The following is a 23,808-nucleotide window of genomic DNA, read 5'->3' as shown; positions in this document are numbered from 1 at the left end:
TCGCAGTCAATGAAGTAGGACTTAGACCATGACTTTTAGTAGCTGCATTCATTATTATTATTTATTATTAATAAGTATGTTGTGTTGAGATCCAGGGTAACACCTTCCATTCTGTCACTGTGTGTGTTTCAGTGTGGAAGACCTCAACAAGAGCACTTCTGTGGTGTGGGTGAAATGAAAAGGGAAAGATTTTCATAATTACACAGTAAGTACAAGTTAAAAGAGCAAAGTTGACCAATGTTCCCTTTCTAAGTTGTACTCTGTGATAAGCAGAACTATATCAACGTGAGAAACTTTCAGTTTCATTATATCGTGTCCTGACCGTGTCCTGCCCTGACCCCCGCCCCCGGGGGGGGGGGATGTGTGTGTGTGTGTGTGTGTGTGTGCCCACTTAAAGCCCACACGGGCTAGCCCAGTTAGGACCCACTTGGGTCCACATAAAATTGCCAAGGTGGGGCAACCCAGGTAGAACCATCTGGTTCCCACATAGGCAGCCCACCTCTAAACCATATGGGACCCACGTCGGCATGCTGGCTGGGATAGTGCTTAAGCAAATTTACTTATAGTTACCACTCCCACTCCCAATGTGGGCTGCCAGTGAGCGCCAGATGTGACTTTAAGATTCTATTAATCACTAGATGTTGTGGATACAGAAAAATAAAGTTGTTGAGTATGTCTAACAGGATATCTAGAGTTTTATATGCGACTAATAACTGTTTTAAATATGACGGATAATTATAGTAAATGCACTTAAAAATGAAAAGCAACCAGTGTTCATATCATATCACACTGTACATGATGACATGAGAGGGACACGTTCCTAATCTTTCTAATAAGTCACTAGGCCGTGTGTGAACATTGGACCATTATGTGCTGAGATTCTGTTTAATGTGGGTCAGCAGCAATAAGGACATAAAACAATAACCTTGATATGATTTTGTGACGGGAGATTTGCAGACAGGAAGTGGATTTCTGGGTTAAAGGCCGGTGTAAAGGCCGGTGTAAAGTAATTATCAGTCAAATAAACGCACGCCTCTCGTTGGGAATGAATTACCAAGGCAAGGAGCCTCAGTCTGAGCCTCACCCTGCATGCCTGAAAAGGCCTTATGACTCAACAACCCCCTTTCAGGTGTTGACGGGGTCTAAATGTAAAACACATGTATTTGTATTTATGCTGGGGGGGGGAAACTAAATGTTTTTTTTCTTTAAAATGTTAAAAACCAAATTAAAAAAAATACCTGTATAAAAAAACAAAAACACACAAGAACTGATAAAGTACTTCTGGCATAATGATGGGGCACACACACATGCACATACAGTAAGCATGGCACATGATCGCACACACACACACACACAATATCACGCTCTCTCACACACACACACACACACACACACACACACACACACACACACTCGTGTCTGCGTATACCATATCTGCACCCGCCTATAGATAACCTTTTATAGTTTCCATAATCTGAGCATGTAGATGTTAAACGGAAGTAAGAGGCCCCAGAATGGAGCCTTGCAGAACTCTGCATGTCACTTGTATAATTTACCAATAGACACGAAGTAGTCGCAGTCAAGGAAGTAGGACTGAGACCACTTTTAGTAGCTGCATTCATTATTATTATTTATTATTAATGTATGTTGTGTTGAGATCCAGGATAACACCTTCCATTCTGTCACTGTATGTGTTTCAGTGTGGAAGACCTCAACAAGAGCACTTCTGTGGTGTGGGTGAATAATAATTACACAGTAAGTACAAGGTAAAAGAGCAAAGTTGACCAATGTTCCTTTTCTAAGTTGTACAGTGTGATAAGCAGAACTATATCAACGTGAGAAACTTTCAGTTTCATTATGACCGGTTCCACCAGGGTTGCGGTTTCATTATTACCGCTTGCCTTGACACCGTGATTATTATGATTGGTCTGTTTAGAGACTGTTTATGATAAGAGGAGTGGTTTTCCTCTCTGAGCTAGCCTTGGTCTGTTTAGACTGTTTATGAGAAGAGGAGTGGTTTTCCTCTCTGCGCTAGCCTTATAAGACTGTAGCTTTCGCAGTCGTTGGGCTGGATCCAGGCTATCTCTGAGCAGGAAGCAGACAGGCTTCATAAAGAGAGGCTGCAGAAAGCACCTCCTCACATCTCCTTCAACAGAGCCTCCTCATCTCTCGGTAAGTCCAGTGGTGGAAAAAGTACATTTTTGACAGGCGCTATATAGGCTATATCGCCTCCAATGCATGGTTTCTATAGATTACGGTCGTGGCAGACTATGGACTTTGCTGTTTGTTTAGGGACACTACATGACGACGTAAGAGGTTAATGTGGCTGATATAAATTGTTACAGTGGGTGTGTGCGCCTCACTTCACACAAGTGTGATTTTATTTTTTACTTATACATAGAAGTATCAATACTGCAATGTATAGAAGTAAAAGTCCGGAATTAATAATTTACTTGAGCTAAAGTACAAAAGTGTCTGTGTCAAAATGTACTTAAAAGTACCAGTATGGAAAGACGAACATACTTTGACAATAATTACCATCCCAAACAGTCTTGAATGACAGTCTTTCTGTTCGTAAATTAGCTCTTAAATTATTATGTGTGTGTGTGTGTGTGTGTGTGTGTGTGTGTGTGTGTGTGTGTGTGTGTGTGTGTGTGTGTGTGTGTGTGTGTGTGTGTGTGTGTGTGTGTGTGTGTGTGTGTGTGTGTGTGTGTGTGTGTGTGTGTGTGTGTGTGTGTGCGCGCGTGCGTGCGTGCGTGCGTGCGTGCACGTGTTTTTTACATTGTACATTTCTACACAAACATTAAATTCCCATTGACAATGAATGGACAGTTTTACATCATAGTGTCTGAGCAAATAGACAGTGTCTATTTTACATCATGATGATGTACGATGACTCACTTCACACGGGTGTGATTTTTATTTCATAGATAGTCAGTGTGAGCCATTTGATTGTCCACGAATATAACCTTTTCCCTTCTTTTTAAATACTTTATTTCACATTGTTATAATGATCATTAGACTCAGGCCACCTATCCCCCATGCGGACTCCGTGCCCGACTTCCCTCTGTTTCACACGTGTGCCAGTGATCACCCTCCTTTGTGCCAACGGTCACCCACCCTCAAATAGGCTGTTGTTATAGATCACTGCAAACATGAATATAAGAAATAATTTACAGTAATGTGATAGTTTTACTGTGGATATTGTGATCACTGACGTGTCTTGTCTTCTGTTCAGGTGACTCCATTGATCACTATCACCAGCTGTGATCAACATCTGTACGTTGAATGAGACCCAGTAAGTAACAGTTTATTAATTACTATTTGTGTGTGTGTGTGTGTGTGTGTGTGTGTGTGTGTGTGTGTGTGTGTGTGTGTTAAGACTAAAGGTAGACCAGGGGTGGGCAATTTTGACGACGGCGAGGGCTAATATCTTTCCACACTCACTCCAGAGGTCCACATTGCATATTACTGTCGTAGCAAAAATACGGAAGACACAGGCTGGGGTGCCAACCCATACTGCTCCCGGGTGCCGTCTACATTCCGGCTGCCACCCGTCTCTCCGGTGGTCACCAGGCTATTGCTGGTTGTCACGTAGTCTATTCCTATATGAGTCACTATAAATAGAATAACTAAAACAAAAATACATCGCATGGATGCACCTGGGACGTATCCTCAGTGATGTATCCCACGGTCATCGGGGTTTTCGGGTCTTCCAAGTTCCAACATCATACCCCTCACTCAGTGACCCAGCCGGTGTGATCAAGTCCCGACACAAGAATATAAATCACTTCTCTGAACTTAAACCATCATAAACCAACATAAACACTTCTCTTAAACGTATTTCCTTATCCGAGTACCACCTTGCCAGACGCTGTCTTCCTGTTCACATTTTAAACAATGTTCTTAATTCATGGCCACCTGAAGCTTCCTGACTGTTACTCACAGTCACCATTGTTCTGGCAGAGTGGAGTTGTGCAACTGCACCAATTTAAAGAGAACTGTAATGCATTTATTGTTGGTGAACTGAGTAGTATCACATACTCAGTCATATTATGACTGAGTATGTGATACTCAGTTCACCAACAATAAATGCAAATACATTGAAAGCAGTAGTTTCCAAAGGCACTTACACAATTATATAGTAAACGCAACCAAAACAAACAAATGGGTCCCTTATATATGCAGGTCCCTCTTCTTGATGTAAAACTATAACGGACCTCTTATATGGTCAGGCCTACCACTTAACGGTTCCACCTCTGACAGAGCTTCTGTCAGGGCAGTAACTTTTAATTATCTGACAAAGAACATTTGCACTTGAGTCATGTTAGTGTACCACACTAACACTGGGATATGAACACATTGTGTAGCTCAATATAGATTATGCATATTTTGTCATTTGTATTTTGAACACATTACAGCGGTTAATAAGCTGATATTTATAATCAATACCATCCTGATATGAAATTGTCACACTCAACGCCACCGCTTTTAACAGTAGAAATAGGTCAAGAACCTTTTACAACAATTTCCAACCACTATATTAATGGCAAATATTCCCTACAGTCCAAAAATCTGAACTAACCGTTTAAGGAATGTTACTGAATAGAATAGAACAAATGAACTTTTATTAACATATATTTTCATAGAGTGATGTAGTTTACGTTGTGCATCTAAGAAAAATAACTATTTATTTTTAAACAAATCGTTTGGGAACGACCAAGCCAACCAACTTGAGCTAATTATTTGTAGAGATCACAGCATGGTTTCCAAACTGTACGTTCATAGTTATCTTGCACCATGCTCTCATGCACACCATGATGTGCTCATTGTTTTTGTTTTCATAGGAGATTTGAAGACTTCACTGCTGATGTCCATGACCTGCCTTTAGAGTTACAACCATACCTGAACTCCAGAGCTCAACAACTGAACTGAGAACAGCCAGCACACGTATGATAATATTCACTAACACACTGTCCTTTTAAACCATGCGCTCAGTGAAAACACACCTAATGATATTCACTAACACACTGTCCTTTTAAACTATACGCTCAGTGAAAACACACATAATGATATTCACTAACACACTGTCCTTTTAAACTATATGCTAAGTGAAAACACACATAATGATATTCACTAACACACTGTCCTTTTAAACTTTTCTAGAATTAGAAACGTGTTTTTCAAATGTGCTATTTCTCCAGCAAAGCACATGCTGCTCTATTTCACAGCTCTATTTTCAGAGCTTACAGTAGAATAATGTCAAATAATGATGACACAATCTTGTGATAATTATTGTCACAGATAATTGTGACAATGCTTAAATATGTCAAATTCTCAGATTGTCTACTTTTCTACTGTCACAAATTTCATAATTTTGATGCAGAACATTATTATTTTATTTTATTTTATTAATTAATACATTAACCCATTTTGGGCAGGAACCCCTTTTGGTGTTTTCAAATTTAAAAAAATAGCAGATCTACAAGCTCACAGCGAGTGCCGCGCTACGACCTTGTACGTTTTAAACTCAACATTTTTATTCTGGGGGGGTCCATGGAACAGATGGGGGTCAGCGGCCGATTACATAATATTTTTTGGGGTCCTTGATATGAAATATTGAGCACCACTGAAACAGAAACATGGGTACTTCAGAAAACTAGAGGATTTAGACAAGACCTTTTTTTAAATTTCGACGCCAGGCCTAAATGGGTTAATACATTAATTTATTTATTAATTAATGCTCCTCAAGTGGCCCTCATAATCACCCACTGCACCAACAGGCTAATCACGCAAAATAAAAAGGTCAAATTATATTATTAGCCAATGGGTTCTGATATTGGGACATGTTCGGCTCCATTGATGACATAGACACATCTGTTGTTTGCCAGACAATCTGAATTTGAATATAACCGGGGAGCCACAGGCCCAAATTTGGAAACGACCTGTTATGTCATGCTGTACTTTTTATTTGTGTTTTTTCTATTCATTTGGTCATTAAGGTCCACAGAATGAGAGGCCTGCTCTGCCGGAAACATCGAAAAAAAAAAAGTTATGGCCATTTTTGTATACCACACCATAGACAACCAATATAAGGCAACATTTCCCAAATGTCATCATGCTTTAAGTAGCATGTGACAATTGTGTCAAACTAGGGGGTTTTCATGATTCCAAGCATTACTTTGGCCCAAAAAACACTCCTTGGCCTAAATTCGGCCATAGCCTCTTGCCAAAATGTGCCCAAATGTGCTGACCTCATCACATTTTGTGATGACGGCTATGGCCGTTTTTAGGCCAAGGAGTGTTTTTCGTGCAAAACTAATGCTTGGAATGGATTCAGAATCATGAAAACCCCATAGTTTGACATGTCACAATTGTCACATGCTACTTAAAGCATGATGACATTTGGGAAATGTTGCCTTATAATTGGTTGTCTATGGTGTGGTATATAAAAATGGCCATAACTTTTTTTCGTCATATTTCCGGCAGAGCAGGCCTCTCATTCTGTGGACCTTAATGACCAAGTGAATAGAGAAAACACAAATAAAAAGTACGGCAGGTTAATCCTTAAATGAGCTTTTGGGCCTGTGCCTCCCCGGCTAATACATGTTTTGTGTGTTGCAGATTGGACCAGAGAGAACTCCAAAAACACACAAAGAAGGCAGGAAGATTTGACCAGTAAAACGAGGCATGTTTTAATCGTAAATGTAAACTGAGAAAATGAGTTGGGAATCGCGTTGGGGGTTTGGGGGTCTGGGGGAAAAGACAAAGAAAATCAAAGAGACGATTTCAGAATCCATCTCGGGTCCAAAAGAAGTGCAAGAATGCATGGAAAAGATGAGAATAGATCTAAAAGATCATACAGGGCTACCCGTTACTCGCACAATTCCCCTGAGAGAGGAAAAGGTAAACATAAAAGGATGCAAACGCTTTACCTTTGGTGTTGATTCACCTAAACCTAATCACACCATAATGGTTATTGGGGCAACTGGTGCAGGAAAGTCCACCCTCATCAATGGAATGATCAACTACATCCTTGGTGTCAAATGGGACGATCCGTTTAGGTTTGTTTTAGTTAATGAGGGTAAATCCAAATCTCAAGCGGAGAGTCAGACAAGTGAAGTTATTGCCTACAAACTCAACCATCAAGAAGGGTTTCAGGTTGACTACTCACTGACCATCATTGACACGCCAGGTTTTGGTGACACTCGAGGAATAGAGAGAGACAAGCTGATCTCAGTTAAGCTGAACGAGCTTTTCACTGCCAAACAGGGTGTCTCTGAAATTGATGCGGTTTGTTTCGTTGCTCAGGCCTCTCTTGCACGGCTAACCCCGACACAGAGATATGTGTTCGACTCTGTGCTCTCAATCTTTGGCAAAGACATAGAAGAGAACATCAGGGTTTTGGTGACCTTTGCAGATGGTCAGGCCCCACCAGTCCTGGAGGCAATCAAGGTCTCAGGGGTCCCATGTCCCAAAACAAAGAAAGGGCAGCCACTTCATTTCAAATTCAACAATTCAGCATTGTTTGCACCCAAATCATCTGGCGCCCACAGTGCAGGTGCATGTGGTGATGATGATGATGATGATGAGGATGGTGGTGATGGTTCATTTGATAAAATGTTTTGGGACATGGGTATCACAAGCATGAAGAGGTTCTTCAAAAAATTGCCCCTAATTCCCACAAAAAGTTTGACCTTAACAAAGGAGGTCCTCAGAGAACGACAGAAGCTTGAAGTCACCGTTGAAAACTTGCAGAAGCAGGTCATCCTTGGGTTGGCTAAGATAGAAGAGATAAGACAAACGCATATGATAATCGAAACGCACAAAGCCGAGGTCACTGCCAACGAGAACTTTGAATTTGAGGTTAAGATCCAAAAGCCAGTTCAGATAACACACGATCAGTTCAACACCAACTGTCAGCAGTGCAACACCACATGCCACTTCCCCTGTGCTTATGGCAATGATGAGGATAAGCATAAATGTTCGGCAATGAATTCTGATGGCAATTGCAATCAGTGCCCAAACAAATGCGTGTGGAATGTGCATTTTAATCAGAAGTACAATTGGGATTATCAAGAAGTCACCGAAAAGCGCACAGTGCAAGAGTTACACGATAAATATCGAAGCGCTTCACAGGCTAAGCTGTCTGTTGAGCAACTGCTCTCTAAATTAAGGGATGATTACAACCAAATGCAGTTGAAGGTAGTAAACCTTATCACCATGTCGGCCAGCTGTTTAGCGAGGCTGAAAGAGATCGCGCTGAAGCCCAATCCCCTTTCCACCCCAGAGTACATTGACCTCCTCATTGAGGGAGAGAAGTCTGAATGTAAGCCAGGCTACCAAGATCGCATTAAGAGCCTGACAAAAATGAGAGAAAAGGCAGAGACCATGGCTAAGGTAGAAAAAGGAGGCATTTTCCTCCCCCAAAAGTAATCATGGCTATGGTAGAAAACAAATCTTCTCCAAAAGGACTCCCTACATATTCAAGTTCCTTCACCTGTGGTATAGTGGGCTGACAATCATCCAATTGCAAAAAGAAGGATTGAACTCAAAGAAAGTCCAAAGCACTACGCTCAGCTACGTTTAAATAGCCTTTGTTTTTAAACGACCTGCGCGTGTCAGCTGTGAAGCCTACCTTCATCAGGGCCCAATGAATGAAATTAGTATAGGACTCCCTATACATAACTGAGGCTTAAATACAGATGATCGTTTTTCAATTTGATGTGATTTCACTAAGCTCCTGGTCCTGGTATAAGTTGAAGTGCTTAACGTTCAACCAAGATTTACATTAGTGATTTTAGATTACTGTATATATATTGCTTATTGATTGATTGCTACTCTCATTTTTATGTTTTTGGTGATGTGATATTTAAACCAACCAGAATAACATATCAGTGGATTCATTAATTGTAACCCTCAGTAATTTACTAGCTTCTCTCCGCTTAGAATGCCCATGTGTTTTTAATGTTGACAGGACCAAATGTAAACAAAAAACAGAGATTTGTGATTTATTCTGTGCTGTACTTGTAATCTCTTAATTGTCATTGATTTATGCAACTGTCCTAATGCTCTGAATATTTCATGAAAAGTCTTAGATTGTTGAAATCGGTTATACAAATATACGCCTCTTGTTTCAGAGACGTTTGTATCAAGTTCATCTATTGATCTATTAGAGTTGGGGACACACACAACATTGCTCCAGATCGAAGCGTTTTGGATTCTGACTGTAAATATCACCAACAAAAAAACTATTTTATAATCAGCATTTTTGCAAAATGTTTAACATAGTTTACGTTTCTTTCTTTCTTTTCTCTTCTCCTTTTATATTTTTTACTTACTTACTTTTTAAATAAACTGAGATTGGGATATTCTCCATAATGAGTTAATGTGTGTATTGAATTCCTCCAGTATCTGCATCGAGTGATCTTGATACATATAAATTGATTTATTGGAGAGTGACTTTCAATTGAATTTTGTTTTGATTGTATTGTTCCACATTTTGCTTTGACAATTTAAATGCATTATGTTTTATCATGCCAATAAAGCCCTTTGAATTTAATTGAGTATTTTTTATAGTGCATTTGATACCAGACCAGACCATTGATACTTTTACTTAAAAAAAAATCCAGACATTTCCTTGTAACAGAGAATGTTTCTACATTGCAGAATTGATACTTGTGCCTATAGTAAGCACAACAACATCTCTCATCTGTTGAGAGTCTAGATTGTTACGTGTCAGTAAATGTATTATTTGTATTCTCTTGATTTGCATAAAGGGACTGCAGTAGAAGTAGCTGTTCTCTTCACTGTCCCCAGATGACAGTGAGTGAAGTGACAATTTAAGCCACTTTTGAGACCTTTTCAAGGCCACAAAAAAGAAAGAAAGAAAAGACAAAATACCCTATTAGCCTACTGCATAAAAAGACAGTGGCCAAATTGTCAAATGATATAAAGAAAAAGGTAAACATTATGAAAAAATCCGATCTACAAGCTCACTATGCTTTTTGAGTGGTGCAACCACTCCCTTACGGAGCTATGTGTGGGTGGCTGGGTATGAGCACGAAAACAGCATGGTTGTTTTTCACCACCTGTGCGCACGCAACCTAGCGCACACACAAACACACACACACACACACACACACACACACACACACACACACACACACACACACACACACACACACACACACACGCACGTATTAACTGTATATATGATGCTCTCAGGTGTGCCAGTACAGTACAGTGACAGTACAGTACAGTAGCCTAGAGGGTACAGTAGGGCTTACATGCCAGTGTGGCGCAGGTGATAAACCGGGGGTTTATAAACAGGACATTCAGGGTTCAAGTCTCCTGAAGAACATTTTCAATGTCCATCTAAATTCTAAAAGGCTGGTTAAATACGAGTTCCCGATTATACCTTACATGCCAGTGTGGTGCAGGTGATAAACCTGGGGTTTATAAACAGAACATTCAGGGTTCAAGTCTCCTGAAAGGGTCCGGCCCATTCCTCTCTGTTATGTCATATGACGAGCATTTAACTTTTAATATCACAATTATTGTAGCTAATCTTTAACTGAATCTGGAAGTATTCCTTTATTAAATGATTCTTCATAGTCTGGAATTGTAACTGATCAATTTTCTTTTGTGACTTTCGCCTTTATTTTATATGGAGGGACAGTCAGTGGTGTAAACTTTATTTATATAGCACATTTCATACATAAAATGCAACTCTGTCACATTCTGTCTCTCCCTCAGTCTCCACACTGGCCTCCCATATCCCATTCCAGCACACCCAGTTCCATTTACACACCTGTCAACTACCTCATCAGCCCAGCAGTGAACACTTCTCCAATCAACCTGCTCACTATAAAACTGGACTCAGTACAAACACTCATTGTCAGTTCATAACCTGTGTCATAGATGTCCTGCCTGTTCATGTGTTGACTTTGATGTCATTCTGATTCATGCCTGATTCCTACCTGCATTCCCCTGTGTAAGATATCTCGTAATTCTTTATTAAATACTTTATTATTATACTCTAGTTTGTTGTGACTTTGCTCCTGGGTTCAACTCTGTCTGCATCCTTGACAACTAAAGTACTTCACATATTAAACTTTATTTATATAGCACATGTCATACATAAAATGCAACTCAAAGTACTTCACATGAAAATGAAATAAAAAATAACAAGCAGCGGAATGCCAGAAACAAAAAGTAGGTCAATCTACAATTAGCAAATAAAAATAGCAATACAAAACTAAAACATTAAAAATGGTAAGGAAATTTGTATTGGATAATACATTTTAAATTGATATTATTAGATATTCAACTTTATTGACATTTATAATTAAATTGGTGTCTTTACACTGTAGAATCCATTGTTGTTTGTTTCTGTTGCTTAACTCTGTTGCTTTAACTACATATAAGTGTCTATTTGTTTGTCTCTAAATGTTTTGATGAATTGAACAATGCCCTTTGTTCAATGCATGCCATACTATAGCACGCCGTTTTTCATCATTTTTGAGGATTTGAAGAAAATTCAAAATTTCAAAAAACATGGGTTATAGCCCATCGTTTTTTGAATTTTTGAAAAAAATGTTATCCTCATTTTTCATCATTTTTGAACATGGGCTATAGCCCCTACCGTACGGCATACTATAGCACGCCGTTTTTCATCAATTTTGAGGATTTGAAGAAAATTCAAAATTTCAAAAAACATGGGTTATAGCCCATCGTTTTTTGAATTTTTGAAAAAATGTTATCCTCATTTTTCATCATTTTTGAACATGGGCTATAGCCCCTACCGTACGGCATACTATAGCACGCCGTTTTTCATCATTTTTGAGGATTTGAAGAAAATTCAAAATTTCAAAAAACATGGGTTATAGCCCATCGTTTTTTGAATTTTTGAAAAAAATGTTATCCTCATTTTTCATCATTTTTGAACATGGGCTATAGCCCCTACCGTACGGCATACTATAGCACGCCGTTTTTCATCATTTTTGAGGATTTGAAGAAAATTCAAAATTTCAAAAAACATGGGTTATAGCCCATCGTTTTTTGAATTTTTGAAAAAAATGTTATCCTCATTTTTCATCATTTTTGAACATGGGCTATAGCTCCTACCGTACGGCATACTATAGCACGCCGTTTTTCATCAATTTTGAGGATTTGAAGAAAATTCAAAATTTCAAAAAACATGGGTTATAGCCCATCGTTTTTTGAATTTTTGAAAAAATGTTATCCTCATTTTTCATCATTTTTGAACATGGGCTATAGCCCCTACCGTACGGCATACTATAGCACGCCGTTTTTCATCATTTTTGAGGATTTGAAGAAAATTCAAAATTTCAAAAAACATGGGTTATAGCCCATCGTTTTTTGAATTTTTGAAAAAAATGTTATCCTCATTTTTCATCATTTTTGAACATGGGCTATAGCCCCTACCGTACGGCATACTATAGCACGCCGTTTTTCATCATTTTTGAGGATTTGAAGAAAATTCAAAATTTCAAAAAACATGGGTTATAGCCCATCGTTTTTTGAATTTTTGAAAAAAATGTTATCCTCATTTTTCATCATTTTTTAACATGGGCTATAGCCCCTACCGTACGGCATACTATAGCACGCCGTTTTTCATCATTTTTGAGGATTTGAAGAAAATTCAAAATTTCAAAAAACATGGGTTATAGCCCATCGTTTTTTGAATTTTTGAAAAAAATGTTATCCTCATTTTTCATCATTTTTGAACATGGGCTATAGCCCCTACCGTACGGCATACTATAGCACGCCGTTTTTCATCATTTTTGAGGATTTGAAAAAAAATCAAAATTTCAAAAAACATGGGTTATAGCCCATCGTTTTTTGAATTTTTGAAAAAAATGTTACCCTCATTTTTCATCATTTTTGAACATGGGCTATAGCCCCTACCGTACGGCATACTATAGCACGCCGTTTTTCATCATTTTTGAGGATTTGAAGAAAATTCAAAATTTCAAAAAACATGGGTTATAGCCCATCGTTTTTTGAATTTTTGAAAAAAATGTTATCCTCATTTTTCATCATTTTTGAACATGGGCTATAGCCCCTACCGTACGGCATACTATAGCACGCCATTTTTCATCATTTTTGAGGATTTGAAGAAAATTCAAAATTTCAAAAAACATGGGTTATAGCCCATTGTTTTTTGAATTTTTGAAAAAAATGTTATCCTCATTTTTCATCATTTTTGAACATGGGCTATAGCCCCTACCGTACGGCATACTATAGCACGCCGTTTTTCATCATTTTTGAGGATTTGAAGAAAATCCAAAATTTCAAAAAACATGGGTTATAGCCCATCGTTTTTTGAATTTTTGAAAAAAATGTTATCCTCATTTTTCATCATTTTTGAACATGGGCTATAGCCCCTACCGTACGGCATACTATAGCACGCCGTTTTTCATCATTTTTGAGGATTTGAAGAAAATTCAAAATTTCAAAAAACATGGGTTATAGCCCATCGTTTTTTGAATTTTTGAAAAAAATGTTATCCTCATTTTTCATCATTTTTGAACATGGGCTATAGCCCCTACCGTACGGCATACTATAGCACGCCGTTTTTCATCATTTTTGAGGATTTGAAGAAAATTCAAAATTTCAAAAAACATGGGTTATAGCCCATCGTTTTTTGAATTTTTGAAAAAAATGTTATCCTCATTTTTCATCATTTTTGAACATGGGCTATAGCCCCTACCGTACGGCATACTATAGCACGCCATTTTTCATCATTTTTGAGGATTTGAAGAAAATTCAAAATTTCAAAAAACATGGGTTATAGCCCATTGTTTTTTGAATTTTTGAAAAAAATGTTATCCTCATTTTTCATCATTTTTGAACATGGGCTATAGCCCCTACCGTACGGCATACTATAGCACGCCGTTTTTCATCATTTTTGAGGATTTGAAGAAAATTCAAAATTTCAAAAAACATGGGTTATAGCCCATCGTTTTTTTAATTTTTGAAAAAAATGTTATCCTCATTTTTCATCATTTTTGAACATGGGCTATAGCCCCTACCGTACGGCATACTATAGCACGTCGTTTTTCATCATTTTTGAGGATTTGAAGAAAATTCAAAATTTCAAAAAACATGGGTTATAGCCCATCGTTTTTTGAAATTTTGAAAAAAATGTTATCCTCATTTTTCATCATTTTTGAACATGGGCTATAGCCCCTACCGTACGGCATACTATAGCACGCCGTTTTTCATCATTTTTGAGGATTTGAAGAAAATTCAAAATTTCAAAAAACATGGGTTATAGCCCATCGTTTTTTGAATTTTTGAAAAAAATGTTATCCTCATTTTTCATCATTTTTGAACATGGGCTATAGCCCCTACCGTACGGCATACTATAGCACGCCGTTTTTCATCATTTTTGAGGATTTGAAGAAAATTCAAAATGTCAAAAAACATAAGTTATAGCCCATTGTTTTTTGAATTTTTGAAAAAAATGTTATCCTCATTTTTCATCATTTTTGAACATGGGCTATAGCCCCTACCGTACGGCATACTATAGCACGCCGTTTTTCATCATTTTTGAGGATTTGAAGAAAATTCAAAATTTCAAAAAACATGGGTTATAGCCCATTGTTTTTTGAATTTTTGAAAAAATGTTATCCTCATTTTTCATCATTTTTGAACATGGGCTATAGCCCCTACCGTACGGCATACTATAGCACGCCGTTTTTCATCCTTTTTGAGGATTTGAAGAAAATTCAAAATTTCAAAAAACATGGGTTATAGCCCATCGTTTTTTGAATTTTTGAAAAAAATGTTATCCTCATTTTTCATCATTTTTGAACATGGGCTATAGCCCCTACCGTACGGCATACTATAGCACGCCGTTTCTCATCATTTTTGAGGATTTGAAGAAAATTCAAAATTTCAAAAAACATGGGTTATAGCCCATCGTTTTTTGAATTTTTGAAAAAAATGTTATCCTCATTTTTCATCATTTTTGAACATGGGCTATAGCTCCTACCGTACGGCATACTATAGCACGCCGTTTTTCATCATTTTTGAGGATTTGAAGAAAATTTTAAATTTCAAAAAACATGGGTTATAGCCCATCGTTTTTTGAATTTTAGAAAAAAATGTTATCCTCATTTTTCATCATTTTTTAACATGGGCTATAGCCCCTACCGTACGGCATACTATAGCACGCCGTTTTTCATCATTTTTGAGGATTTGAAGAAAATTCAAAATTTCAAAAAACATGGGTTATAGCCCATCGTTTTTTGAATTTTTGAAAAAAATGTTATCCTCATTTTTCATCATTTTTGAACATGGGCTATAGCCCCTACCGTACGGCATACTATAGCACGCCGTTTTTCATCATTTTTGAGGATTTGAAAAAAAATCAAAATTTCAAAAAACATGGGTTATAGCCCATCGTTTTTTGAATTTTTGAAAAAAATGTTACCCTCATTTTTCATCATTTTTGAACATGGGCTATAGCCCCTACCGTACGGCATACTATAGCACGCCGTTTTTCATCATTTTTGAGGATTTGAAGAAAATTCAAATTTTCAAAAAACATGGGTTATAGCCCATTGTTTTTTGAATTTTTGAAAAAAATGTTATCCTCATTTTTCATCATTTTTGAACATGGGCTATAGCCCCTACCGTACGGCATACTATAGCACGCCGTTTTTCATCATTTTTGAGGATTTGAAGAAAATTCAAAATTTCAAAAAACATGGGTTATAGCCCATCGTTTTTTGAATTTTTGAAAAAAATGTTATCCTCATTTTTCATCATTTTTGAACATGGGCTATAGCCCCTACCGTACGGCATACTATAGCACGCCGTTTTTCATCATTTTTGAGGATTTGAAGAAAATTCAAAATTTCAAAAAACATGGGTTATAGCCCATCGTTTTTTGAATTTTTGAAAAAAATGTTATCCTCATTTTTCATCATTTTTGAACATGGGCTATAGCCCCTACCGTACGGCATACTATAGCACGCCATTTTTCATCATTTTTGAGGATTTGAAGAAAATTCAAAATTTCAAAAAACATGGGTTATAGCCCATTGTTTTTTGAATTTTTGAAAAAAATGTTATCCTCATTTTTCATCATTTTTGAACATGGGCTATAGCCCCTACCGTACGGCATACTATAGCACGCCGTTTTTCATCATTTTTGAGGATTTGAAGAAAATCCAAAATTTCAAAAAACATGGGTTATAGCCCATCGTTTTTTGAATTTTTGAAAAAAATGTTACCCTCATTTTTCATCATTTTTGAACATGGGCTATAGCCCCTACCGTACGGCATACTATAGCACGCCGTTTTTCATCATTTTTGAGGATTTGAAGAAAATTCAAAATTTCAAAAAACATGGGTTATAGCCCATTGTTTTTTGAATTTTTGAAAAAAATGTTATCCTCATTTTTCATCATTTTTGAACATGGGCTATAGCCCCTACCGTACGGCATACTATAGCACGCCGTTTTTCATCATTTTTGAGGATTTGAAGAAAATTCAAAATTTCAAAAAACATGGGTTATAGCCCATCGTTTTTTGAATTTTTGAAAAAAATGTTATCCTCATTTTTCATCATTTTTGAACATGGGCTATAGCCCTTACCGTACGGCATACTATAGCACGCCGTTTTTCATCATTTTTGAGGATTTGAAGAAAATTCAAAATTTCAAAAAACATGGGTTATAGCCCATCGTTTTTTGAATTTTTGAAAAAAATGTTATCCTCATTTTTCATCATTTTTGAACATGGGCTATAGCCCCTACCGTACGGCATACTATAGCACGCCATTTTTCATCATTTTTGAGGATTTGAAGAAAATTCAAAATTTCAAAAAACATGGGTTATAGCCCATCGTTTTTTGAATTTTTGAAAAAAATGTTATCCTCATTTTTCATCATTTTTGAACATGGGCTATAGCCCCTACCGTACGGCATACTATAGCACGCCGTTTTTCATCATTTTTGAGGATTTGAAGAAAATTCAAAATTTCAAAAAACATGGGTTATAGCCCATCGTTTTTTGAATTTTTGAAAAAAATGTTATCCTCATTTTTCATCATTTTTGAACATGGGCTATAGCCCCTACCGTACGGCATACTATAGCACGCCATTTTTCATCATTTTTGAGGATTTGAAGAAAATTCAAAATTTCAAAAAACATGGGTTATAGCCCATTGTTTTTTGAATTTTTGAAAAAAATGTTATCCTCATTTTTCATCATTTTTGAACATGGGCTATAGCCCCTACCGTACGGCATACTATAGCACGCCGTTTTTCATCATTTTTGAGGATTTGAAGAAAATCCAAAATTTCAAAAAACATGGGTTATAGCCCATCGTTTTTTGAATTTTTGAAAAAAATGTTACCCTCATTTTTCATCATTTTTGAACATGGGCTATAGCCCCTACCGTACGGCATACTATAGCACGCCGTTTTTCATCATTTTTGAGGATTTGAAGAAAATTCAAAATTTCAAAAAACATGGGTTATAGCCCATTGTTTTTTGAATTTTTGAAAAAAATGTTATCCTCATTTTTCATCATTTTTGAACATGGGCTATAGCCCCTACCGTACGGCATACTATAGCACGCCGTTTTTCATCATTTTTGAGGATTTGAAGAAAATTCAAAATTTCAAAAAACATGGGTTATAGCCCATCGTTTTTTGAATTTTTGAAAAAAATGTTATCCTCATTTTTCATCATTTTTGAACATGGGCTATAGCCCTTACCGTACGGCATACTATAGCACGCCGTTTTTCATCATTTTTGAGGATTTGAAGAAAATTCAAAATTTCAAAAAACATGGGTTATAGCCCATCGTTTTTTGAATTTTTGAAAAAAATGTTATCCTCATTTTTCATCATTTTTGAACATGGGCTATAGCCCCTACCGTACGGCATACTATAGCACGCCATTTTTCATCATTTTTGAGGATTTGAAGAAAATTCAAAATTTCAAAAAACATGGGTTATAGCCCATTGTTTTTTGAATTTTTGAAAAAAATGTTATCCTCATTTTTCATCATTTTTGAACATGGGCTATAGCCCCTACCGTACGGCATACTATAGCACGCCGTTTTTCATCATTTTTGAGGATTTGAAGAAAATCCAAAATTTCAAAAAACATGGGTTATAGCCCATCGTTTTTTGAATTTTTGAAAAAAATGTTATCCTCATTTTTCATCATTTTTGAACATGGGCTATAGCCCCTACCGTACGGCATACTATAGCACGCCGTTTTTCATCATTTTTGAGGATTTGAAGAAAATTCAAAATTTCAAAAAACATGGGTTATAGCCCATCGTTTTTAGAATTTTTGAAAAAAATGTTATCCTCATTTTTCATCATTTTTGAACATGGGCTATAGCCCCTACCGTACGGCATACTATAGCACGCCGTTTTTCATCATTTTTGAGGATTTGAAGAAAATTCAAAATTTCAAAAAACATGGGTTATAGCCCATCGTTTTTTGAATTTTTGAAAAAAATGTTATCCTCATTTTTCATCATTTTTGAACATGGGCTATAGCCCCTACCGTACGGCATACTATAGCACGCCATTTTTCATCATTTTTGAGGATTTGAAGAAAATTCAAAATTTCAAAAAACATGGGTTATAGCCCATTGTTTTTTGAATTTTTGAAAAAAATGTTATCCTCATTTTTCATCATTTTTGAACATGGGCTATAGCCCCTACCGTACGGCATACTATAGCACGCCGTTTTTCATCATTTTTGAGGATTTGAAGAAAATCCAAAATTTCAAAAAACATGGGTTATAGCCCATCGTTTTTTGAATTTTTGAAAAAAATGTTATCCTCATTTTTCATCATTTTTGAACATGGGCTATAGCCCCTACCGTACGGCATACTATAGCACGCCGTTTTTCATAATTTTTGAGGATTTGAAGAAAATTCAAAATTTCAAAAAACATGGGTTATAGCCCATCGTTTTTTGAATTTTTGAAAAAAATGTTATCCTCATTTTTCATCATTTTTGAACATGGGCTATAGCCCCTACCGTACGGCATACTATAGCACGCCGTTTTTCATCATTTTTGAGGATTTGAAGAAAATTCAAAATTTCAAAAAACATGGGTTATAGCCCATCGTTTTTTTAATTTTTGAAAAAAATGTTATCCTCATTTTTCATCATTTTTGAACATGGGCTATAGCCCCTACCGTACGGCATACTATAGCACGTCGTTTTTCATCATTTTTGAGGATTTGAAGAAAATTCAAAATTTCAAAAAACATGGGTTATAGCCCATCGTTTTTTGAATTTTTGAAAAAAATGTTACCCTCATTTTTCATCATTTTTGAACATGGGCTATAGCCCCTACCGTACGGCATACTATAGCACGCCGTTTTTCATCATTTTTGAGGATTTGAAGAAAATTCAAAATTTCAAAAAACATGGGTTATAGCCCATTGTTTTTTGAATTTTTGAAAAAAATGTTATCCTCATTTTTCATCATTTTTGAACATGGGCTATAGCCCCTACCGTACGGCATACTATAGCACGCCGTTTTTCATCATTTTTGAGGATTTGAAGAAAATTCAAAATTTCAAAAAACATGGGTTATAGCCCATCGTTTTTTGAATTTTTGAAAAAAATGTTATCCTCATTTTTCATCATTTTTGAACATGGGCTATAGCCCTTACCGTACGGCATACTATAGCACGCCGTTTTTCATCATTTTTGAGGATTTGAAGAAAATTCAAAATTTCAAAAAACATGGGTTATAGCCCATCGTTTTTTGAATTTTTGAAAAAAATGTTATCCTCATTTTTCATCATTTTTGAACATGGGCTATAGCCCCTACCGTACGGCATACTATAGCACGCCATTTTTCATCATTTTTGAGGATTTGAAGAAAATTCAAAATTTCAAAAAACATGGGTTATAGCCCATTGTTTTTTGAATTTTTGAAAAAAATGTTATCCTCATTTTTCATCATTTTTGAACATGGGCTATAGCTCCTACCGTACGGCATACTATAGCACGCCGTTTTTCATCAATTTTGAGGATTTGAAGAAAATTCAAAATTTCAAAAAACATGGGTTATAGCCCATCGTTTTTTGAATTTTTGAAAAAATGTTATCCTCATTTTTCATCATTTTTGAACATGGGCTATAGCCCCTACCGTACGGCATACTATAGCACGCCGTTTTTCATCATTTTTGAGGATTTGAAGAAAATTCAAAATTTCAAAAAACATGGGTTATAGCCCATCGTTTTTTGAATTTTTGAAAAAAATGTTATCCTCATTTTTCATCATTTTTGAACATGGGCTATAGCCCCTACCGTACGGCATACTATAGCACGCCGTTTTTCATCATTTTTGAGGATTTGAAGAAAATTCAAAATTTCAAAAAACATGGGTTATAGCCCATCGTTTTTTGAATTTTTGAAAAAAATGTTATCCTCATTTTTCATCATTTTTTAACATGGGCTATAGCCCCTACCGTACGGCATACTATAGCACGCCGTTTTTCATCATTTTTGAGGATTTGAAGAAAATTCAAAATTTCAAAAAACATGGGTTATAGCCCATCGTTTTTTGAATTTTTGAAAAAAATGTTATCCTCATTTTTCATCATTTTTGAACATGGGCTATAGCCCCTACCGTACGGCATACTATAGCACGCCGTTTTTCATCATTTTTGAGGATTTGAAAAAAAATCAAAATTTCAAAAAACATGGGTTATAGCCCATCGTTTTTTGAATTTTTGAAAAAAATGTTACCCTCATTTTTCATCATTTTTGAACATGGGCTATAGCCCCTACCGTACGGCATACTATAGCACGCCGTTTTTCATCATTTTTGAGGATTTGAAGAAAATTCAAAATTTCAAAAAACATGGGTTATAGCCCATCGTTTTTTGAATTTTTGAAAAAAATGTTATCCTCATTTTTCATCATTTTTGAACATGGGCTATAGCCCCTACCGTACGGCATACTATAGCACGCCATTTTTCATCATTTTTGAGGATTTGAAGAAAATTCAAAATTTCAAAAAACATGGGTTATAGCCCATTGTTTTTTGAATTTTTGAAAAAAATGTTATCCTCATTTTTCATCATTTTTGAACATGGGCTATAGCCCCTACCGTACGGCATACTATAGCACGCCGTTTTTCATCATTTTTGAGGATTTGAAGAAAATCCAAAATTTCAAAAAACATGGGTTATAGCCCATCGTTTTTTGAATTTTTGAAAAAAATGTTATCCTCATTTTTCATCATTTTTGAACATGGGCTATAGCCCCTACCGTACGGCATACTATAGCACGCCGTTTTTCATCATTTTTGAGGATTTGAAGAAAATTCAAAATTTCAAAAAACATGGGTTATAGCCCATCGTTTTTTGAATTTTTGAAAAAAATGTTATCCTCATTTTTCATCATTTTTGAACATGGGCTATAGCCCCTACCGTACGGCATACTATAGCACGCCGTTTTTCATCATTTTTGAGGATTTGAAGAAAATTCAAAATTTCAAAAAACATGGGTTATAGCCCATCGTTTTTTGAATTTTTGAAAAAAATGTTATCCTCATTTTTCATCATTTTTGAACATGGGCTATAGCCCCTACCGTACGGCATACTATAGCACGCCGTTTTTCATCATTTTTGAGGATTTGAAGAAAATTCAAAATTTCAAAAAACATGGGTTATAGCCCATCGTTTTTTGAATTTTTGAAAAAAATGTTATCCTCATTTTTCATCATTTTTGAACATGGGCTATAGCCCCTACCGTACGGCATACTATAGCACGCCGTTTTTCATCATTTTTGAGGATTTGAAAAAAAATCAAAATTTCAAAAAACATGGGTTATAGCCCATCGTTTTTTGAATTTTTGAAAAAAATGTTACCCTCATTTTTCATCATTTTTGAACATGGGCTATAGCCCCTACCGTACGGCATACTATAGCACGCCGTTTTTCATCATTTTTGAGGATTTGAAGAAAATTCAAAATTTCAAAAAACATGGGTTATAGCCCATCGTTTTTTGAATTTTTGAAAAAAATGTTATCCTCATTTTTCATCATTTTTGAACATGGGCTATAGCCCCTACCGTACGGCATACTATAGCACGCCATTTTTCATCATTTTTGAGGATTTGAAGAAAATTCAAAATTTCAAAAAACATGGGTTATAGCCCATTGTTTTTTGAATTTTTGAAAAAAATGTTATCCTCATTTTTCATCATTTTTGAACATGGGCTATAGCCCCTACCGTACGGCATACTATAGCACGCCGTTTTTCATCATTTTTGAGGATTTGAAGAAAATCCAAAATTTCAAAAAACATGGGTTATAGCCCATCGTTTTTTGAATTTTTGAAAAAAATGTTATCCTCATTTTTCATCATTTTTGAACATGGGCTATAGCCCCTACCGTACGGCATACTATAGCACGCCGTTTTTCATCATTTTTGAGGATTTGAAGAAAATTCAAAATTTCAAAAAACATGGGTTATAGCCCATCGTTTTTTGAATTTTTGAAAAAAATGTTATCCTCATTTTTCATCATTTTTGAACATGGGCTATAGCCCCTACCGTACGGCATACTATAGCACGCCGTTTTTCATCATTTTTGAGGATTTGAAGAAAATTCAAAATTTCAAAAAACATGGGTTATAGCCCATCGTTTTTTGAATTTTTGAAAAAAATGTTATCCTCATTTTTCATCATTTTTGAACATGGGCTATAGCCCCTACCGTACGGCATACTATAGCACGCCGTTTTTCATCATTTTTGAGGATTTGAAGAAAATTCAAAATTTCAAAAAACATGGGTTATAGCCCATCGTTTTTTTAATTTTTGAAAAAAATGTTATCCTCATTTTTCATCATTTTTGAACATGGGCTATAGCCCCTACCGTACGGCATACTATAGCACGTCGTTTTTCATCATTTTTGAGGATTTGAAGAAAATTCAAAATTTCAAAAAACATGGGTTATAGCCCATCGTTTTTTGAATTTTTGAAAAAAATGTTACCCTCATTTTTCATCATTTTTGAACATGGGCTATAGCCCCTACCGTACGGCATACTATAGCACGCCGTTTTTCATCATTTTTGAGGATTTGAAGAAAATTCAAAATTTCAAAAAACATGGGTTATAGCCCATTGTTTTTTGAATTTTTGAAAAAAATGTTATCCTCATTTTTCATCATTTTTGAACATGGGCTATAGCCCCTACCGTACGGCATACTATAGCACGCCGTTTTTCATCATTTTTGAGGATTTGAAGAAAATTCAAAATTTCAAAAAACATGGGTTATAGCCCATCGTTTTTTGAATTTTTGAAAAAAATGTTATCCTCATTTTTCATCATTTTTGAACATGGGCTATAGCCCTTACCGTACGGCATACTATAGCACGCCGTTTTTCATCATTTTTGAGGATTTGAAGAAAATTCAAAATTTCAAAAAACATGGGTTATAGCCCATCGTTTTTTGAATTTTTGAAAAAAATGTTATCCTCATTTTTCATCATTTTTGAACATGGGCTATAGCCCCTACCGTACGGCATACTATAGCACGCCATTTTTCATCATTTTTGAGGATTTGAAGAAAATTCAAAATTTCAAAAAACATGGGTTATAGCCCATTGTTTTTTGAATTTTTGAAAAAAATGTTATCCTCATTTTTCATCATTTTTGAACATGGGCTATAGCTCCTACCGTACGGCATACTATAGCACGCCGTTTTTCATCAATTTTGAGGATTTGAAGAAAATTCAAAATTTCAAAAAACATGGGTTATAGCCCATC

The 23,808-nt window shown here is 36.0% G+C and overlaps 1 protein-coding gene across 1 annotated transcript; it reads left to right on the top strand.

The window, feature by feature from the left end:
* Positions 1-2,076: 2,076 nt before the first annotated feature.
* On the top strand, positions 2,077-9,456 carry LOC308315432 (uncharacterized protein). The gene is made up of 4 exons (XM_080763397.1): positions 2,077-2,172; positions 3,239-3,298; positions 4,848-4,950; positions 6,625-9,456. The coding sequence occupies exon 4, from the start codon at positions 6,721-6,723 to the stop codon at positions 8,434-8,436; it is 1,716 nt and encodes a 571-aa protein (XP_080619523.1). The 5' UTR covers positions 2,077-2,172; positions 3,239-3,298; positions 4,848-4,950; positions 6,625-6,720; the 3' UTR covers positions 8,437-9,456.
* Positions 9,457-23,808: the final 14,352 nt, after the last annotated feature.

Source organism: Protomyctophum bolini, assembly GCF_963924005.1.
Source record: "Protomyctophum bolini genome assembly, chromosome: 1".
NCBI classification, from domain to species: Eukaryota; Metazoa; Chordata; class Actinopteri; order Myctophiformes; family Myctophidae; genus Protomyctophum; species Protomyctophum bolini.
The sequence above is the reverse complement of the archived record's forward strand: the minus strand, read 5'-3'. Positions and strand labels throughout refer to the sequence as shown.

What these genes read in the sequence shown, in the direction of transcription:
- LOC308315432 (XM_080763397.1), top strand. Translation starts at nt 6,721, where the DNA reads ATGAGTTGGGAATCGCGTTGGGGGTTTGGGGGTCTGGGGGAAAAGACA.